This window comes from Haliotis cracherodii, unplaced genomic scaffold (genome assembly GCF_022045235.1).
Source record: "Haliotis cracherodii isolate W230 unplaced genomic scaffold, xgHalCrac1.p SCAF_15, whole genome shotgun sequence".
Taxonomy (NCBI): Eukaryota; Metazoa; Mollusca; class Gastropoda; order Lepetellida; family Haliotidae; genus Haliotis; species Haliotis cracherodii.
In genome coordinates, this window is record NW_027266270.1 from 27221063 (window position 1) to 27243735 (window position 22673).

General features: G+C 38.2%; 1 protein-coding gene across 6 annotated transcripts in view; it reads left to right on the forward strand.

The window, feature by feature from the left end:
* LOC139462439 (LIM domain only protein 3-like) overlaps window positions 1-22673 on the forward strand; it is a 129791-nt gene that overhangs the window by 51196 nt on the left and 55922 nt on the right. The window contains exon 1 of one of the 6 annotated variants that reach the window (XM_071244148.1): window positions 6861-7096. The exons of 4 other annotated variants lie outside the window; for them this stretch is intronic. In XM_071244148.1, the coding sequence (XP_071100249.1) occupies window positions 7051-7096 (46 nt within the window). In that variant the 5' untranslated portion in view covers window positions 6861-7050. Of the gene's footprint in view, window positions 1-6860; window positions 7097-17168; window positions 17181-22673 lie in introns of those variants that run through there. One more of the 6 variants, XM_071244155.1, reaches the window with a different exon arrangement.

Genomic DNA, 22673 nt, shown 5'->3' on the forward strand with positions numbered 1-22673 from the left:
TTTCACGCCTTGTCATTTTGATGCAGGTTGTACATTTTTCATTTTTAATCTGTTATTTTGGTCTGAGATATTGTGTTGCAGTGGTGTTTGTGATTTGTTATCGTTTTTTTCCCAGCTAGTATACTGCATGAAAGAAAATGTTTATTATTCCCTACCATAAAGGGGGGCAGGGGATACAGGAATGGAGTTCTTCCATCCATACATCATCCTACCATCTGTCTGTCTACTTCTCAATGGGGACACATTTTCTAAAAAACTATTGAAGTTAGAGAAATGAATTTTAAACACTGATAGTACAGGTCATGATCTAAATGAATTCAAAAATTGGTGCTGTGTATTATGTTTTTACAGAGTTATGACCCTTGCTCCATGCTTTTCAACTAAGTGTGTAGTGTCTGCAATGGAAACAGTGGGAACAACTGACATTACATGAATGAAACTTTGCATGCTTATCTTTGAGATACTTGTCAAGACTGTTCGAAGATTGGTGCCATAATTCTTTTCCCAGAGTTACTTCCCTTGCGACATGTTTTTAAATTTTGAGCATACACAGTTACAGCCCTTGAGCCATGTTATTTTTACATTTTACAGTGCATAGTGTCTGCAATGGGGACAAGTTTTTCAGAAACTACTAAAGTTAGCTTATCTAAGAGTTACAGTTTATCAAGACTGAGTTAAGGAATTGGTGCCATAAATTATTTTTTCTGGATAAGGGTCCTTTTGTGTGTATTTCTTTCACATTAATTTAGTCATTTATTCCGATATAAAGCATCTCTAGTGCCTGTCTCTTCTTTAGGCTTTATACTACTATTTTCTATAGTTTATATTTATGACCATGTGAACAAACACATTCTAATGTGCCCCATGGGAATAGTGTTGATGCTGTTTTCTTGTTACAATCTCCAACTCAGAATGGAGCAATGACTATGATTGTGAAGATGCCATTTCAGAGGGTATTCAGTTAAACAAAGGACAATGCAATAACTGTGTAGAATTGTGTCCCTTTATTGTGCCAGGATCTGCGAGTCTACAAGGTTAGGTCACAGAATTTCCCTGTTTTATGTTTTATTCATCCTTAGTTTGTCAGTGTCACGTATCTATGTTGCTCATTTACTAAAGTGGTGGGCGGTCGGGGAGCCTAGTGGTTAAAGCGTTCGCTCGTCACCCCGAAGACTCGGGTTCGATTCCCGATATGGGTACAATTTCTGGTATTCCCGCTGTGATATTGCTGGAATATTGCTGGAATATTGCTAAAAGTGGCGTAAAACCATTCTCACTCACTCACTCACTCACTAAAGTGGTAAACATTTATTACCTGTGTCACATTGAACTTATACACGCATTAAGCTGACATACCACAATAAAAAATACAATTTTGAAAGAAGGCTGTAAACCAAACTCACTTTTTCACAACATTTAAGAGCATGAATTTTGCATGAGTTTGTAACACAGTTTGTTATGTAAAGGAGAAAGCATGTTTTGTTTTTTTGTTTAACGCTGCATTCAGCAATATTCAAACTATGTGACTGCAGTCTGTTAATAATCAAGTCTGGACCAGACAATTCAGTGATTGACATCATGAGCATCAATCTATGCAAATTGGATACGATGACATGCCTCAACCAAGTCAGCGAGCCTGACCACCCGATCCCTCCAGTTGCCTCTTATGGGTTGCTGAAGATGGAGACATCGTGATAATCTGTTGATTCCAGAGGTAGAATATATAGATTCGAGTGATTTCACTGACATAAATGATGTTATGGTAGATGTATAATTTCTTGTTAAAATGCACCTTCGGAATAGCCTGTGAATTCCTGGTTTAAAATCAACGGCAACAACAATAGCGTGACATGATCATAATGGCTTAATTTCATGTTAGTTGTAAGTTTACTTTACTGAAATTGAACTTTGTTGTGATTGATGAATATTTCACATTTTCAGAGACCTGCTTTAATACAAATTTTAAAAAGTGGCAATGTGATGGGTTTTTTTTAATATCTGCTGATGTTACAAACTCCATGTGTAATTTTTTCTTCCTTGGCATGTATAATGTTAATGTTTCATCTGTTTCAAGCTATGTGGTTACCTTAAGACCTTGTACAAGAAAAGTGAATTAGACCCAGGCTGACAGATGAGGCAGCACAAGAGCAGGTTCACATGTTAGGGACAGTATCAAAAGCAGGGTGTCAGTTTTCAGACCACAGGACGTGTTATTCTTATCTTGACAAATGTCAAGATCATGAAAACATGCTTCATGAGTGTGTGAGTGAGTATGGTTTTATGCCGCTTTTAGCAATATTCCAGCAATATCACGGCGGGGGACACCAGAAATGGGCTTCACACATTCTACCCATTTCTGGAATCGAACCCGGGTCTTCGGCGTGACAAGCGAAACATGTTTCATGAAAGTTCAGGGGCATTCGGGTAGACAAGTGGTTAAAGCGTTCACTCGTCACGCCGAAGACTAGGGTTTGATTCCCGACATGGGTACAATATGTGAAGTCCATTTCTGGTGTCCCCCGTGATATTGCTGGAATATTGCTGAAAGCGACATAAAAACCATACTCACTCACTCATGAAAGTTCAAACATTGTTTTACTGCATTGTTTATTGTTTACAGTTTGTGTTTATATCTTGCACACTCTTGACACCTCCATCTTACCCACTTCTGAGTACTGTGTAAGGAGTTTAGTCCGAACTTGAAAAAGGATCAGACACACATAACTGCAGGTGTTGGTAAGCTTGCGACATCACTGTGAGGAATGTTTGTTTGTTGTTTAACGCCGCGCTTGGCATGTGCCAGCTATATGACGGCGGTCTGTAAAAATCAAGTCTGGACCAGACAATCAAGTGATTGATATCATGAGCATTGATCCATGCAATTGGGATACGATGACATGCATCAACTAAGTCAGCAAGTCTGACAACCCGATCCCGTTAGTCGCCTCTTACGACAAGCATAGTTGCCTTTTATGGCAAGCATGGGTTGCTGAAGACCTATTGTACCCCGGATCTTCTATGGGTACTGTTAGGAATGAAACGATAGAACATTGTTGTATGAAGGTTTCAAAGAATCAAAATTATGTTTGATTTTGTGAGGATGAGTGTTCAGTGTGTTTTATGCTCTCATTATAAGAGTGATCAGGACTGTAGATGTGCGCCTTTCTTGCTGATAGCTAGATATCAAATTTATTGGAAATTTATACATTGTTTGATATTTCAATTATTTCACAACTTCTGGGATTGTATTGTAGGTCCTTGTAACCAATTCCTCTCTTGCAATGGGGATTCCTGGGTAGAATAAGTGTCATGTCATTTGTTGAAAAATACTTTATTTATGACTGGGTTGGACACAAATTTTATTAACGGAGGGTGTGGGCGTTCACATTTTCGAATTCTATAAATTCAGTTGGGGTTAAATCTAATTGTAATTGCAACCATCAGCAAGGGGAGGGATTTCCTCTTTAAAACTTTGATAATGAGCCCCAGCCTAGTGGTTGAAGTGTTCGCTTGTCTTGCTGAAGGCTTGGGTTTGAGTACCCTAATTCTGGTGCCCTCATCAGTGATATTGCTTGAATATTGTTAAAAGCGGCGTAAAACCATACTCACTCACTCACTCTATTATTGAAAGGTGAGGTGAGGTGAAATTGGGTTTAACGTCATGTCCAAGATTATTGCACTTACATAGCGACGTGCATGCACGTGTGTGTGTGTCTGCTTGTACTAGTCCGGACTGATGCCGATTTATAGTGCTAGCTCACTGAGATACCATGCCGCAGTTTAACATGAATACCCCACTCAGACACAGTATACTGACTCCGAGACGACCAGTCCTTGCTTTAGCCCCTTAGTGCCGAGCGCCAGACAGGGTAACAACAAGTACCATCTTAAAACATCTTTTGGTATGACGCGGCCGGGGATCGAACCCCGGACCTTCCATTCTCCGGGCGGATGCTCTACCACTAGACCACGGAGGCGGTCTATTATTGAAAGGCCTCCATGATGTTACTTGGATACTGCTGATGCCGTTGTGTAACCTCATTCACTCATAACTATAAAAAGCAACATTGCAGGGCACATAAATGTCTTGTTATTCTCGCATTGAATTTGGACATGTTTCAGATTTGAAATTTCAAAGTTTCTTTTTAACTGTAACCTTCCAAACTGTGTTTCAGAATGAGAGTACAAATATGAAGAATTGTGATTATCATATGTTTGCTTGAAGGGTAATTAATACCAAGAAAAACGGTCGTTATAATGTCATGATCCTAGAATTCCTGTTATACCCTCAGCGCCAGGTATGATGAGATACCATGTGTATGTCAGGATGTACAATGGGCACAATTGTTTTTATTCCTCACAAGCCATGATTTATGTATCTTGTAATTACAAGTTCCCTTTGGCTAAAGATTAAGATGACTCAGTTACCATGGCAATGGGAAAAAAGACTTGGAAACATAATTGGAGCTCTACACACAACATATGATATGTAATTTGTGCAGCAGCACAACAGGAACAAATATCTTATGGGCAAGATTTGTAATTTATGAGTTTTTTCGAAATTTTCTTGTGTATGACTTGTCATATTCCCGGAAAGCAGTTTTTGTAATTTGATAGCAGGAAATTGGCAAAATTGGCAAAATTATTATCTTTGATATCTTCCTGAAAAAATTATGCTTCAAGGTTGCTGCTGGTAATTCTTCCAGCAGAAAAACATGCAGTTCTTCAGAACATGGTGAATAAGAGGACTTAAGGAAATAATTCCGAAATCTTATTTCATATCTTATTTTAATCCTGTTGTTAAAAGTCCCAATAAGTATCATATTCTCAAAAGAAAGTTTTGGAGACAGACATATTTTGTTGTTGCTGAATAGATTCAGTTTTGTTCTGTAGGTACGTGGTTGGTAATTCCATTTATGGTCTATGATTATTAGCTGTAATCTTTTAAGAAACGTTTCCTGTCTTTTGATGTGAAATATACCGAAATCACATTATTCATAATGTCAATAACTATAGAGTATAATAATAATTGACATGAAAATAACGAACTGTAATATCAATCAGCTAGTGAATGAGTGTGTGTGGGTGTATGTGATTCTGTGTGTGAGTAGGGGTGATTGAGTGGATAGGGTTTAATACTGCTTTGAAAGATATTTAATATCATGCCATGCCAGTTTAATGTGGAAGGAAATCCTGAAGTGATGCTTCAGATATGTAGGACAGTGCTGACATTAACTACAGCTTCTCTTGAACTGAAGCTGACAACAGTATAATTCAGATAGTTTTACTCCATACCCTGTGGTGAAGTTTGCATCCAAACTGCAACTATTTATCTGGATCTGTGCATATATTCATTGACTTTGTTTGTAAACTCGGCCTCGCGTTTGGTTCTTTTCATCAGTGACGATGGATGGAAGAATTGAGAATTAGTTATTGATCAAAGCAAAAAGCAGACGACTTAGATTGAAGGAGTTCTGTCCCTTTGACTGCTGTACCAAGTGTATGTGCTTGGCTTTCTTTAGTACAGCTAACATTATTATCCCATTAATTGACTGTCAAGATGGGGTGGTGGGGTAGCCTAGTGGCAGATCAATTCACTCGACATGCTGAAGATGAGAGTTTGATTCCCTAAATGGGTACAGTGTGTGAAGGCCAGTTCTGGTGTTCCCCACTTTGACGTTGCTGGAATATTGCTAAAAGCAGCATGATACTCTCTCCCTCACAAGATAATGATGTTTTCTGATCAAGATTCATCGCTTTACAATTTACTTTTGATTAAAAATAACAAACAGGAGCATAATATCAGTTATACCAAAACATTTTGAAAAAAAAGTGAAAATTGCACATTTGAAGTTATCTATATCATGTTTTTATTAAATTGAGTTCATCAAAGAAGTCTTTATTTTGGAAGTAATAATATTCCAAGTATTTCATAAGATAATTCAGTTTTCAAATAATCAGTTTAGTTTTTCTCAGAAAAGCGAATTCATGGTCTTTATAAAGACTCTCAGTTTAGGAAATGTAATAACATTGATTCTATTTTTTTATAGACAGATTTGACATTCTTCTGCTTCCCACATTGCGAAATTGATTCTTAATCCAGTGTATTAGCTTCAGTAAGGATTCCCGAATCCCTACATGTCCGCTGGTAGCACTACGTAATAAGCTTATGCCGTGTATCATAGCAAATTAGCTTGCCGGCCTGCCCAATACCTTATTAAATGAAATAACTATTAAGTCGACACGATATATCAGCTTACAATGTGGCTGATATTAATATCACTTGGATTTAATCAACAAGGTGATTTCGGACAGTAAGTAATACGGTCTTTAAGGAATGGTAGATTACTATTTTACACCCAATCACTCTCACACAGTAGAATTTACGACACAGCCTGCAAGCCGACTTGGAGCGAACAGAGGCTGCGTGTATCAGTCTTCTCTCTCTGAAGTCTAGTAATTGCCTTTGCAGGGCTTAATCTGCGATGTTATTAACTGGTCAACTTCAGTGATTTCTGCCATAATAACCGCAGGTTTAGACCTGTGCGTACAATCCGCGTGACTATGTTGTATTCCATCACCCTGACTTCGGGTAATGGAAAATTCAAGCTTGTAGTTGCTGAAACAGGAGAGGCTGTCACTTCCAAGTGTGTTTTTAATGAGTTTTTGTATCCTCCCCTCAACCATGTGACTTCACCCCAAGCTTAATCTATCATTGGATAATTGCAGGTGTCATATGACCTCGGGTCAGTCCCATTCTCCAACCTGTCCCCCCTGCTATGCGTAATGAGCTCCTCCAAGGTTTCATTTTTTCCTACTATGCCTGTAATTGCATGTTGGGATGTGTAGACACCCATATGCTGAGATTACAACAATTAAGCTTTGATCAATCATTTATATTACTTTCATTTCTCGTATTTCATAAAATATGAGCTGGGCTCCCCTCATAAAGTTGTTAGCAGGCACTGATAGTGGTTAGCCTGTACAGCGCGACTAATCTGGGCTTGTCATATACACAGAGCTGAAAACTGTTACTTCACAGTTAACACAATGTTAAATCCAGAGGAAGCGCTCGGTGCGGAACCAGACAGTAACGGTAGGCTGTTTCTTCTTGTCGTTTCTTAGTGCGGACGTATTGCTGTGGAAGATTTTGTGTTGCTGTTGATGTATTCATGTTGCTGTTGATAATTTTTGTTGTTGCAAATTCTGTTTTTTGTTGACAGTATTTGTGGCTGTTTTGATTTGTGGTGGCAGATGCCTGATAGTGTTTTTCCAAAGTTGTGTTTTAACATTGTAAACAAGGTGATACAAATTGTATTTCGTTCAGCTTCAGCTTCAGCTTCATCCATGCTATGTTTTAACATTGATTTTGATATTGGACCACCTCAATGATGGCTGTGTAATACCAAAAGATTTTTTTTTTAAATGGTACTTGTTGTTTCCCTGCCTTAGGGAGCTGTCGGCTTGTAGTCAGTATACTGTGTCAGAGTAGCGTATTCATGTTGAACTGTGACATGGTATCTCAGTGGGCTAGCAGTATTAAACAAGCATTAGCCTAGACTAGTAGACTAGTACTAGTAGACTAGTGCCTGTTGGCATATACAGGGGTGAGAATCTTTCACAGAGCTGCAAATGTCCTCATATTTTGAGTGCCGGATTTGTTAAAATCTTCCATTAACACCTCTAACTTATGGACAGCGCTCCATCGAAAAGAAGTTTCAGCTGAAAAGGATTTTCCATTCTCATCCCTGTATATAGGTGTGATAGTGTGACACTGACCACCATTACACCTCACTTATTTTGATCCTCTGTACTCTGTATGTTATGTGCCATGAAACAGTCATCAAAGTTGCTTTACATTCTTGTGCATTGCAATATTCATAAAATTATATTTAAATTCTATTTTGATCCCACTTTAGGTATTCTTTTTTATCTATCTCTCCAACCAAGTATCTTTCTGCACATCATTGTCATAGGAAATCATTTATATTATATTTATATATGTTGATATCCCTTCCTTTTTATTCATTTATACATATCCTTGAGCAAAATGTTATTTTGAACTTTTCCCTTATGGCCGTGAGATCGACAACAGTTTACAAACATTATCCATTCGTTGGTTGTATCATTTCCTATTTATGTTAAAGTAGTGATGTGAGTACGTGAATAAATGGAACTATTTGTGCTATCGTTGCATTATGATAACTGCTGTTCAAATAGTAATGCTAATATGTAGAGTGAAGTAGCTCTTAAAGAAGGATTGTATGTGGTTCAAGATGATCGCTTTCAGCTACTCGCCTACTGTCTAAAGTGCTATAATGGCTTACTTAAAAGCAAATTTGTCATCAGGCAATAAACGAGCAATTTTAGGTTATTTTGAAAGTCTTGATTTCACTTAACGAAACAGTTTCAAATTTAGAAATAACAGTTTTGATTAAAAATTAAACTACCATTTGCATGTTTTGAGAGAGAAAGCTACTGATAGTGAAATGATACCATTAAAAATAGAGCGTAAAGAGGGCGCCCGACAACTCTTATGAATATTATAATTCCTTGGCTCTTAAGTGAACTGAAACAGTGACTTGATTGCTATCAGAATAAATGTTTCTTAATACCCCTGATTTTATCAATGTCTTGACAATTGACAATAACCAGGCCCTGCTTATAAACAGCCCGTGGGACCATGGCTTAGCCTGTTTAAATTCTATTGTACTTAAAGTATTTTATGCAGTGCACTGGGATGTGATTAGGCCGTTTAAGAATGGGTGCAGAATATAGTTTGAATTATTCATAGTTCTGATATGTACTTTGAAGTAGTGGTCACTTATTGCTTGTTGTTTTGTAATGTTGTACTTCTCGGGTGCACATGGGGCCGTATTGTAGACATGGGAAGTAAATCAGGCTATTAATTGTCTTTTCTTTTGCCAGCGCTGGACTGGTAACAGAAGCTAGTGTATGAGCAAATGTTATGACATGTCATGTTTACTGAGGACATGTATTACACCCCAGCATGGCATGTCATGTGTACTGTGGACATGTATTACACCCCAGCATGACATGTCATGTTTACTGAGGACATGTATTACAACCCAGCATGGCATGTCATGTGTACTGAGGACATGTATTACACCCCAGCATGACATGTCATGTTTACTGAAGACATGAATTACACCCCAGCATGGTATGTCATGTTTACTAAGGACATGTGTTACACCCCAGCATGACATGTCATGTTTACTAAGGACATGTATTACACCCCAGCATGACATGTCATGTTTACTAAGGACATGTATTATGCCCCAGCATGACATGTCATATTTACTAAGGACATGTATTACACCCCAGTATTACATGTTGGCACAGGTGTCATATGCTGCATGACATGTTAAGACAGATGTCATGCTTGCTTGACAAGTTGGGACAGATGTCTTACCCTCCATGATATGTTGGAATAGATGTCACATCTGCATGACACATCAGGACAGATGTCATACCTACATGACATGTTGTCATACCCTGTGTCACATTTTGGGACAAACGTCACAACCTGTGTCACATGTTAGGACAAATGTCACATCCTGTGTCATATGTTGGGACAAATGTCCTATCTGTATGACAAGTTGGGACAGATGTCTTACCTGTATGACAAGTTGGGACAGATGTCATACCTTAATGACAAGTTGGGACAGATGTCCTACCTGTATGACAAGTTGGGACAGATGTCATACCTGTACGATAAGTTGGGACAGATGTCATACCTGTATGACAAGTTGGGACAGATGTCATACCTTAATGACAAGTTGGGACAGATGTCATACCTGTATGACAAGTTGGGAAAGATGTCATACCTGTATGATAAGTTGGGACAGATGTCATACCTTTATGACAAGTTGGGATAGATGTCATACCTGTATGACAAGTTAGGACAGATGTCATACCTGTATGACAAGTTGGAACAGATGTTCTACCTGTACGACAAGTTGGGACAGATGTCATACCTTAATGACAAGTTGGGACAGATGTCATGCCTGAATGATAAGTTGGGACAGATGTCATACCTGTATGACAAGTTGGGACAGATGTCATACCTGTATGACAAGTTGGGACAGATGTCATGCCTGAATGATAAGTTGGGACAGATGTCCTACCTGTACGACAAGTTGGGACAGATGTCATACCTGTATGACAAGTTAGGACAGATGTCATACCTGTATGACAAGTTGGAACAGATGTCATACCTGTATGATGAGTTGGGACAGATTTCATGCCTTTATGACAAGTTAGGACAGATGTCATACCTGTATGACAAGTTGGAACAGATGTCATACCTGTATGACGAGGTGGGACAGATTTCATGCCTTTATGACAAGTTGGGACAGATGTCATACCTATATGATTGTTGGGACAGATGTCATACCTTTATGACAAGTTGGGACAGATGTCATACCTTTATGACGAGTTGGGACAGATGTCATACCTTTTTGACGAGTTGGGACAGATGTCATACCTTTTTGACGAGTTAGGATAGATGTCATACCTTTATGACAAGTTGGGACAGATGTCATACCTTTATGACAAGTTGGGATAGATGTCATACCTGTATGACAAGTTGGGACAGATGTCATGCCTGCATGACGAGACGAGTGCCGAGGTGCTGTGTGCCATGTTAGGTCTGTGTTTTACCCCTACATGACTTGTACACTCATCATGTAAAGAGTTACAGTGATGTCCAGACTAATTTCATTATTATTTACAAAACAGGTAGTGACGATCTCATAGGAAAATATTATTTGATATTTTGGATATATTTCATATTGAAATATAACAAGGCAGTAATTGAAATCAGTTGCTATGCTCCTGCATATAAATATATTTCATAACGTATATCAAAATGCTGTTATGAATGTAATGATTGTAGCCAGTGTTCTGGAGGATGTAATAAGATCCAAAATGATAGGAAGTAACAAAATAAACCAATTTTAGTGTGGATTTTAATCATGATATTCCATACGGCCTTTATTAATGTTTGATATTACATACTACAAGACTTATCACTGTACCACATTCTATGGCAGTATTGCATATTGTATTTTATTTGGCATGTATTGATAGAAATCAGCATGACAATCACAGGAACAGAAATAAATGGAACTAGAAATGAAGGATTTTCAAGATGTGTCAGTATAATTACTTAATTAAAAAATGAAGTGGTGTTATTACGTATTAAAAATGCAGTGGTATACTTCAATGTTTGTTGAATTTTGATGAAAAAAAGGAGTATAACTTCATGATATTTTGAATTCGACCTTATTCTTCCTAACTTGATTGATATTGGTAAGACTGATTGATATGAAGTTCTATTGTAAATGAGAGATATTTGTTCAGATAGTTTCATTCAAATTGCAATAAATATGAAATAAGTTTATGTTAATAACACATGGAGGATATATGACATATGTACAATGACAGGAATGTCCAATATACAATCACTATTATTTTATTGGATTTATGTTCCCCATGTGATATATGTACGAAAAATTAATTTTACACAATATTACTTGATATAGACAATGCTACGCAATTTAGTGTTTGGTATATTACATCTGCTAGTTCATGTTGTTTATTATTAGTAGTTTTTTATATTGTTTTTCAAAGTAATAATGATAGTCACATATCTTGTTATTACTATGCAAAACATGTAAAATTAATAGGTATTCTAAGATATTTTCCGATGTCCTAGGCTAGGTTGTTAACTGACTTTAAAAGTACTGGTTTCATCCTTGGCAAATTAGGCTGGAATTTCTGGGCTATTGTGAGTTATGTCCCTTCTATGTCCCTCCTACTGACCAATCAGATTCCACCTATCATATCTCTTGCACTTGCTTCAAACAAACTGACGTCGCCCAGTCCAGAAAAAACATGGAAAGATTTGGAAAATATCTGTTGATGCCCAGTTAAACAGTACAGATGCTCTGCAAATCCTGCAATCGAACAAATTTGGCAGAGCGTTTGCCATGTTATTTATGAACCGGATGTTGATTTCGTTACAGAATTTTGATTGGACTATGCACAGACTCGTTAGTTCAGCCAAAATATAACTCCATAATTCAAACCTAGTTCAGCAAGGGTGAATCCTGGACTTTTAAAGTCGGTTAACTCCCTTGCCTCGGGAAGACGGGTATAAACCTCATTGCACTTGGTGTGCTGGTCCAGAAATGTGTGTTACACAAGACCAAAATGAGTTACCTGTGTTTCCAGAAGCCAGGTTGACTTCTTGTTCCTCTTGCACCCTTAATATGGATGGAGTGGTAGAGCTGTCTCTTAACTGTTCCAGGATAAGCTTCTCATGGGTTCAAATCCCATCCTAGCTCAGATTTAAACCCAAGGTATGCCAATACAGTACCTATTCTGATGGGTTTTCCTAAAATGAGAAACATCTAAGTCCTGTATCATTTTAGCTTTCTGCCTACACAGCCAGACCATGATATAACTGAAAGTGTTAAAAGCAGCTTCAAATCAAACTAATTTAAAACAGCTGTGTTTTCTTCCTACCCATCCATATCCTAAAATTTAATTTTGGTGGTCAGATTAGTACCGCTACTGCTACCAAATAAAACAGCGCAAGGCTTAAACCCATTCGGCACATCGAAACCCTGCATCTGCAGCCGAACCCAGATGACGCGCTCTTCTGTAGTATAATTACACGCCCAAATATAATTCACAATGTTTGTTTACATAGTAGGCTTTGACCACCATTTAAGTTATGTGTGTAAAGCATAAATGCCCAGCTTTCTGAATATTAACTCATTAAGGAGACACTTGCTTGATAAAATGTACTAGCACCTGTGCTGGTACTTCACATAAATTTCGAGAATTGAAATCCCGCCCACCATGTCGTCATTGTCACTACAGATACGTGGCACTTACAGTGAACATATGTTACTTGAAACAATTGTTGTTTTTTTGGCCTGACTTCAATTAAACATTTTGAATTGTTGTAATATAGTGGTGTAGTGAACAGTAGCATATATTGTGTTCAGACCTACGACCTACAGACAGTCGTACTCTGCTCAGAATTACATACAAAAGACATTTTATGATATTCATGTTTTATCTTTGTTTATAGTACCAACACACAATTTTCTGAGGAATTATGTAAATAAAGAAGACAAAAGTGGTGAAACGGTTTGAAATCGTTGGGTTTATGTGTCCGATTGAGACGACATAGCTGAGTCAGTTTACAAGCAAGTAGATTTCTCAATGATACATTACCTGTCTCCCTGCTTCACGTAATGAATAACTAACTGTCTCTGTGTCTGTAATAACGAATAATATGCATGAGTCGCATCATATTCCATAATGGTTGATAATCTTATTCGATATTGCATACTTAGAACTCTGTGGCCTTTAATTTAATATTGGCTTCAAATTAAATCTGTTTGCCACGCCGTAGAGAGTGAGATGCTCTGGGATGAAGAGCTACTTGAAAAATAATTTAGCTCAGCTGATAAACTTTACTTTGGAATTGTATTTGGGTCATGAGTTGGTCTCTAGAATTTTCTTCTTCTTAATGTTAACAAAATGAGTGCACTGCATGACAGTTCTTATTCTCTTCATTGAATGGAAGGTTTTATGTTGTTTGTGATTTTTATTAGCTTTATGAAGTAAATGAAATCAACCACCAGCTTGAGATTGTATGTTTATTATAGAAAACAAATTAAACATGTCACGAATTGAAAAATGCTATTTTAACTTTTTGTGTTTGTTGTTTAATGCCGCACACTGCAATATTCCAGCCATATGATAGTGATCTGTAGTTGAGTCTGGACCTGACCATCCAGTGATTGACATCATGAGCATCAATCTACACAGTTTGGATATGATGACATGTATCAACCATGTCTACGAGCTTGACCACCCAAATCCTGCTAGTCACCTCTTACAACAAGCATGGGTTGCTGAAGACCGATTCTAACCCAGATCTTCACGGGGCAACTGTTAGGATGCAAGGTTGGGATTGGTCCCCAATGCCCCATGCTTAAACAAAGTTCTCATCTAATCGAGAATCAGGTAGTTGCAATGGATTACCTGACTGATTGTGTATCATTGGCATAGATTGGTACCCATGCTGTCAACCATTGTTTGCCTGGCCAAGGCTTAATCATCTACAGGTGACTGTTGGGCAGTGGGGTAGCCTAGTGGGTGAAGTGTTTGATTGCCATGCAGAACACCTGGGTTCCTTTCTCTACACAAGTAGGAAGGTGTACAGTACCCACTTGGTGACATGGCTCGGCTGTTGTATAAGGGGGACTATGCTTGGGCAAACTGCCAAGTTTGATTCAAGTCCTTCAGACAGCAATACTATTGTCTGCTAAATCAGGATGTATACCAATTTTGCATTTTGTAGAGAACAATGTCTCAGTTACACCCAGATATTAATTATAAACTTTTGAACAATGAGCCAGAAAAGGGAAGCAAACCTCTTGAGGATAGTCTCCCCATTAAAGGCATTCTAAGCCCTCATTACTAAAGGGGGCGGTCGGGTAGCCTAGTGGTTAAAGTGTTCGCTCGTCACGCTGAAGACCCGGGTTCGATTCCTGACATGGGTACAATGTGTGAAGCCCATTTCTGGTGTCCCCCCGCCTTGATATTGCTCGAATATTGCTAAAAGCGGCGTAAAACCATACTCACTCATTACTAAAGGCTGCTGCAATATTGGTGACTATGGTGTAAAACTGCAGTCACCTGATATATTTATATGGCACCATGCCTCCACACCACAAAGGGGCATATGAAACACACAAAATATATATACACAATAACATCAGAAATACATGAATGCATAGTCAATTGTAATGTTCAAAGGGGTATGGTATGTCTTTTGTCTTGACTTGAAAGATGTCCGAGTAGGAACTGACTTGAGTGGAAGAGAGTGACCAGTGGCATATTGGTAGCATCGAGAACCTAAAGACTTGAGTTTGGGCCTAGGGGATGTTTTTAATGGTGATAGCAATTAATTGTCGTGGCCTTATGATTGGTCGTCTAAACTACAGTATTTCCTGAACAAGACTCCTGATAATGAATGGCCATGCACAAGGTCATGAAACACTTGTTATATTTATGATGGGATCGGATCAGCGGAAACTGTATTTATCATTAATGGATGGGGAGGGGTGGGAAAGTCATTTGTAATGATCTTCAAACAGGAAGTAATGTTTCATTGTTTGACTACATTGCTCTCGACTGCTTCCCTATCTATGAGGACATATGGTCCTAATATGGTCTTATTTTGTCTCATAAGGTTTTCTGTGGTCATAAGATTTTTTATGGCCTTGTGGTCTAATATGATGTGATTTTCTATGGTCTCATATGGTCTTATATTGACTTGTGTGGTTTCATATGGTTTTCTATGGCCATATGGTCTCATGTGGTTTAATATGGTCTCATATGGGGTTTCATATAATTTCAAATAATTTCAAATAGTCTCATATAGTTTCATATAGTTTCATATAGTTTTATAGTGTGTTATGAGTCAAATTGATTTAACAAGTACCAATTCTGGAGACAGTTCAGAAACGATCTTTGATATCTCATGCAAAGATGACCTAAAAAATCATCAGTTCCCAATGAAAATTCTTAATAGAAAGTTTTTGTACATGAATAATTGAATTAGTACATGATTTTACATGTAATCTTAGAAGGGAAAAAAATAAATCTTTATTCAAAGAGCAGTTTCTTCTTAACTTCCAAATAAATCACAATCTTCAGAAGTGTTGCAGGAATGTTTCTTCTACCATTCTTTGAATTCCACGGTACAGATTAAGCATTCACTCTGAAGGCGTTTGCTGCCTTGTTACTAGACTGTCTATTGCAGATTTCTCATTCTACGCAGGAATATTGTCTCGTAAAGTTAAATTTGAAATAATGGACAAACACAATTAGACCTAAAATCTCCTTTTGAGTTTTTACTAGTGTCTTTTAATTTTCTCCATCGTGTTTGCTATGCCATAGCCTTATGAAGTGGTCTGTCATTGCGAAAGGAAAAAACTCGATCTTGTGGACATGGAGGGGGTTTAAGATGAAAAGCAACTACTCCATCGAGAGGGCGCTACTTGTGCTGGGTCTCCAAATGCTCGGTTCCCAGGGAAAAGTCTTCAAACGCGAGGCCTGATCTGCCATTAGAATGCCTAGTCATACTCCCCCCAAATTGACTTGGAGCATTTGTTCAGAAAGGATTTGGTAAAGTCAAAACCCATTACGGCACCGTGACACAATCATGAAAACCCAATTTTCTCTGATCCGCTGGTTTATTCAATATTGAAAACCAATTTTGAAGGATGGGATTTCGCTTTTTCAGGAAAGATCTCCTGCTTTGCACGCGGCCCCAAATAGCCCGTTGTTCACAATTGACGCGGGTCTTTTATTTTTTCGGCATAATTCCTTAGCAGACGTAAATGTTCCTCGATACATTCTGATGGGCACATAAGCCATTGGACCTTGTGTTGCCATATCTTGCATAAAAATCCCATATGCGCACTATAACCCATTGTTAAGCTAACAAAAACAGACAGCGGTCTTGGCATAATATCCATTATTGGTTGGAATTGTCTCATCTCAACGGCTGACTTTCACAATAATTGAACACACTTGCTAGTTCCATGTCACAGAAGGGGTCTATTATTTGAAAATGAGCTCTCTTTTGCTGTATTTGTAGCAAATTGCCTGTGCTGTGCTTTTTCACACACGACAGCGAGGCCATTATCTGTGGGCCACACTCATCCGTTTGTCCAGCCAGCCTGTAATTTCCAACAGATTCCTTTGTAGGTCAGTTCATTTGGATTAATGGACCTTGCTTACGCCAATTAAGCAGAGGGGTGGGGTTGAAATACTTGAGCTGTTAATTTTTCAAGTCTGAGGACAAAGATTGTTAGTGTTTTGGGGGTGGAGCGGGTCACCTGGACTATGTCAACTGTACAGATAACTGAGGAAACATCTCATAGCTTCCCAGGATTCAACTCATTAAAAAGTTTGTAGTTTACCCGTGTTCAATTAGAGCAGCATCTGCTGTTGGAGGCAATCTGGTCTGTGTGTGGAGCTCTCAGTGCTGAGTCCTGGGTGGTTCGTGACAGGTAGGAGGATCCTCGCAGAGAATGGCGGGATGAAAAAATGTCATGTAAATGGTAATGTAGACATGGTGATGATGATAATTACATCAGTTATATATATTAAAAATTAGTAAAATATCTTGATGATGATGTATTATAGGAATAACAGCTATTCATGATGATACTAGGTACTGATGATTATTATGATTATTAATGTTACATCGATGATGAAGATAAGGGTATTTATTGCAATAACATAATATATATTAAACATACTAATCAGTAAATTATGACCATGGTGATGATGATGATGATAATGAAAATGGCTGTAGTCATGATGATGATGATGATGGAGGATTATTAAGTGTCAGTGGGCATTCATCATGGTGATGACAACAATTTGGTACTAATTTTGCTTATACATGTAATTATAGTGACAATGAAGATGATGATGATGACGACAATGTAGTAATAATATTGCCTATAGTGATGGTGATGACGATGATGATGATGATGATGATGACATAATAATGATGACAACATAATCCTGGGGGATTGATGCTGCGCAGCGGGGATTATGGAAATGACGGGAGGATCAGGAAATGATGGTGATGATGATATGTAATAATAATGGTAACATTTTCAATTACCGGTATGTTCGTGATTCTGATAATGATATTTGTGATGAGGAAGACCTCTGATGAAGGCGGTGACAGTAATATGGAAATAACAATCTATTTACATTATTAGTAATATTCATAATAGAGATAATGACCAATGATAATAATGATGCAAATATTTCAATAATTACATTTAAAACTGTATTGATTTCACTCGCGGAGCCTTCACATCATGTCAAATTATTTAGACAAGAAGTGGCATGGCCTTTGACAGCTATAATTAAAATGTAATCTAACTACCAATATGACAGAAAGAACATGTACATCAAGATGGGAAAATGAGAATCTGTGAATCTCTGTATAATTTATGTAAATATCATAAAAGTGTGTGTAAAAATGTAGCATGTGCCATGGAGTGGCATCAAGTTTCATTATAATGGACGTGACAGCATGCACACTTGACGTTAACATACATATTTGACAAGCTCTTTGTCAGCTGAAGATGTTTTACTGTCAAAGATTGCTCCAACACGATATTAAGACAATTATGTATTTATACCATGAGCTAAGATTTGAAATATATTCCGTTAATCCATGGTTCAAGTTACACAAACTGATATGGAGAGACGATCCGCCTAAAGTCTAAATAAGAGAGCCCAGGTGTAAATCATGGGCAAAAGGATCGATAACATTTTGTCAGTTCCGTCTCAAATGTCGGTTCTCACGTTTATCGCTTATTCTTAAGGTTTTGACAATTTTGTAAATTCTCAAGAGAATTCAAGCCTGGACATGACACTATTGTACAGCCGTTCCCATTTCTCTTGTTGTCATGGAAACGTATGTACACGGACCGGTGTCACAGCCGAATAATTTGAATGTAATACAAGTCGAGCTATGTTGTTAAAAATGCTGTTTAGAGTCTGAAGTTTGTTCATAAAAAGAAATTTCTGAAGGAAAATGTTTATGTTTGAAATATTCCTTTTTTTGTACAACATGAATCAATAGAAAATTTGATTTTTGAATAATTAGTCATGGATTGTAATACAAATATATGTCTGCTTGTTGTTTGATGCCGAACTCAGCATAGTTCCAGTATGTGATATGAGTAATGGAGTCTGCCAGTGGTCGATATTGTGGGTATCAAACCTTGCCATTCGGGAACGATGACACACAATCAATCAAAAGCCTGACCACACGTTCTATTTGGTCGCCTCTAACGACCAGCAGCAATTGCTAGGGACCTGTTCTAACCCGCAATACCCAGAGTTAAATACAAGAAAGTTTGGGCTTTTGTTAATGCAGACCAACACACACCTTATGTATTGGAGTGAGTGAGTGAGGGAGTATGGATTTATGCTGCTTTTAGCAGTATTCCAATCAGTATCATAGCGGGGGACACCAGAAATGGGCTTCACACATTGTACCCATGTCGGGAATCGAACCCGGGTCTTCGGCATGACGAGTGAACGCTTTAACCATCAGGCTATCTGACCGCCCCCTTATGTATTGGAAAGTATGTTACAGAGACTCAGAGCAATAGGAGCATCCATTGGCCAACTGCCTGTAAAATAATGGGCCAAGTATCTGAGATATCGGACCAGAGATATTTAGGTTTTTTTAAGTGTAACCTCACATTGTATGCTCATAGGGGCTAGCAGCTGTACGCAAACTAAAATTATGAATGATTTTGTTTCTAGGTGTTTTCATACCATGTCTGTGCTTGTGGGTTTCGCCACACTTAACATTTAGGACCTGTATCACAAAGGGTTTTCTCATGCAGTTTTAGGGACAGTGGGACGCTGTAGACCCGGGTTCGATTTCCCACATGGGTACAAAGTGTGAAGCCCATTTCTGGTGTTCCCCGCCGTGATATTGCTGGAATATTGCTGAAAGGGGCGTAAAACCACACTCACTCACTCACTCACTCACTCACTCACTCACTCACTCACTCACTCACTCACTCACTCACTCACTCACTCACTCACTCACTCACTCACTCACTCATCATTTGGTTATGATGTAATGGAGGTAGTATTCTAGGAGTTATACACAATGGTGACTATTGTTTGATATCTATATATGGCTATATGGCCATATATGGTGATATGTCTAAGACCGTCATCAATTTGGATTTTTCCTCCCACATGAAGCTGACTCGTCTTGAAATATCTGAAATAATGTTCAAAGTAGCATAAAACCCAACTCACTCACTCACCCTGGAGCATCCTGCCATTTTCTCTCTGAGAGTATAGGCACTGGATACATCACTGAGGCACGCCTATCAGAGAATGATAAACTTAAGTCTGATCGACATTCACTAACACTCCTATATTAATCAGATCATTCATCACCTCAGCAGTGCCATGTTAGTTAGCAGAATATACTTAGTCTAAATAACACATCTTAATCTATGAAACACAATAAGTAAATAATTTATTTTCCTTCCAGCTATCAAAAATATTAGCAATTTCTTATCAATGTTACTCTCAACAAATAGTCATGTGATAATGAATATATACTACTCAAAACAAGTAAAGGAACACCCACAATTGGAAGGCTGTCTGTTGCAAGACCAACCGGCCATGACAGATTAACTAAAGTTATATAAAAAAATTGTGTGTTCTTTAACTTCTTTTGAGTAGTATATTTCTGTGTGAAATATGACAGAATGAAGTCAAATTATGAATAAATAAAAAACGATTATCTGTGAAACTTCTTTTGGGAGGCATTGGAGCACTAGTATTCGAAGACACCCAAATCCACTGTGTTGAGTTACCTCCCTTTGGTCTGCCAGATTTGAATTTGAGGGTTTGAATCCCAGATTCATCTTGATTGTGATCTGCAGCCTGTCAGCAACATCTCTACTCTTCAATTCACTGTACAGAGTTGCATCCCTTGGGTGTGCTAAAAACCTGCGATGGGGGGTTCTAATCCAAAATTCTCCTTGCTAATTTGCCGTATGTTGCTATGTTTGTCAGCACAATACCTATGCTCATTGATATCAGTGGTAAACATCTGAGGCCTGCATCACGTTGATGATGTGATAGAACTGATATGCTATTCAAAGTGGCATTAAACCAACACACTCACTCACTGTAATAATTGACGTGGTCTAGTGGTTGAGCGTTTGCTTGGAAAGCGGAAGGTCAAGGGTTTGATCCCAGACCGTGTCCTACCAAAAGATATTAAAAGATGGTACTCGTTGTTACCCTGTCTGGCGCTCAGCATTAAAGGGCTAAAACAAGGACTAGACGGCTCGGAGTATGTATACTATATCTGAGTGGTGTTCATGTTAAACTGCGGCATGGTATCTCAGTGTGCTAGAACTATAAGATCCGCATTAGTCCGAACTAGCCATAGCTTGAAACATGTCACACACCAAAGTTAAATCCAGAATTGTGAAAAATTTGGAATGGTTTCGTCTTGTTGCTAAGTTACAAAGTGATGATAGTGTCAAGAACCTAACTAACAAATATATTTGTGCACCTTGGCCAAGTATTAATACACACTGTCCATGATCAGTTGCCATACTGTGGATGTTACCCAACAGCGAGGTAGAAGCAGACTTTGCGATCACATTCTTATACCCCTCTCCTCGGGTCGAAATTGGACTTGATTTGTCAGCAATTTCAACCACTTCCCTAAATTAATGTAATAAGCTACAGGTGACGGTAAAACTGGGCACTTTTGTATAATTTGCCAGTCATTTTGAAATTACTAAATACAAATAATAAGCCACAGGAACAGGAAATAAATTGAATATTGAGGTTGATTCATATTGTAAGTGCAAGAGTGTTGTAACTGTGATGGAGGTAGGGGATCTCGGGCCATTTTGTGTCTTGATGTTATTTTGGAACTGAGTTTGGGGTTTTCATTTCATTTTGCACTTCAATTTTCACTATGTATATTTGCATATTCTTCTGCTTTATTGACTCAAAAAAGAGTCATAACTTAAATCTGATACAGAAATTGAAAAAGATTATTAATTTTTTTTTAAAAAAGATCATCCCAAACTGGCTTCCACAGGAGATATCGCTTTGGTGAGATCAAGGCAATATCTCCTAGGAAATGTCACTACAATGAAATACCAGCACAATGCTTTGCAGACCATTGTGACAACACTGGATACCATCACATCACAATCATATGACATCACTATTCTCTCTGCCACTGAAGTCTGTTAGCTGTAGTTTTACACTCAAGGCACTGGTTATCATTGTTTGCAAACTGATTCTGGATGATAAATAGAATCCGCCCTCATGTCTTCCAAGGTCAGATACATTGATATCCTTGGATATATGTAACGTTTATCAACTTGTCCTGTTTTATTAGATATCAGATGACACTCGTGTGAGATTGTCTATATTCTGGATTTGGTTTGTGAGGAAGTATAAAAATTACAGAGTAATAACCATCAACAGTTGAATGGTTGTGAAATAGAACAAATAAGGAATATATAAGTGCAATAATCAAGGACGCGACGTTAAACCCCCATTTAACCCCATTCAACTTCATCATTCAGGGCTAGGAGGATGGGTGTTAGCAAGTGGCTAAGTTGTTTTGTTCATGATGCCGAAGTCCTGGAGTGGGGCAAGTGTAAGAAGCTCCATTCCTTGGGCATGCCAGAAACCTATGACCAGTCTCTGGTCCCCCCTGATTATGATTTACCATACTCATGCTTGTGGGTATCATCAAAGTGGTAATATTTAAGACCTGCCTCATCAAGCTGACAATACTGTTGAAAACAGCATTAAACCCAACTCACTCACTCACCCACTCACTTCCTTCCTTACTCACTTGCCTGACCACTCATCCATCCACCCACCCAGATGAGTTCATGCAAATTAGAACTTTAATGAACCATCCTTCGTGGAAAAGTTCAAAGAAACATTCGAGAGTGACCTTTGCTTTAATGGCCTGGCAATATCTTGATCTGTCCACAGTAGCA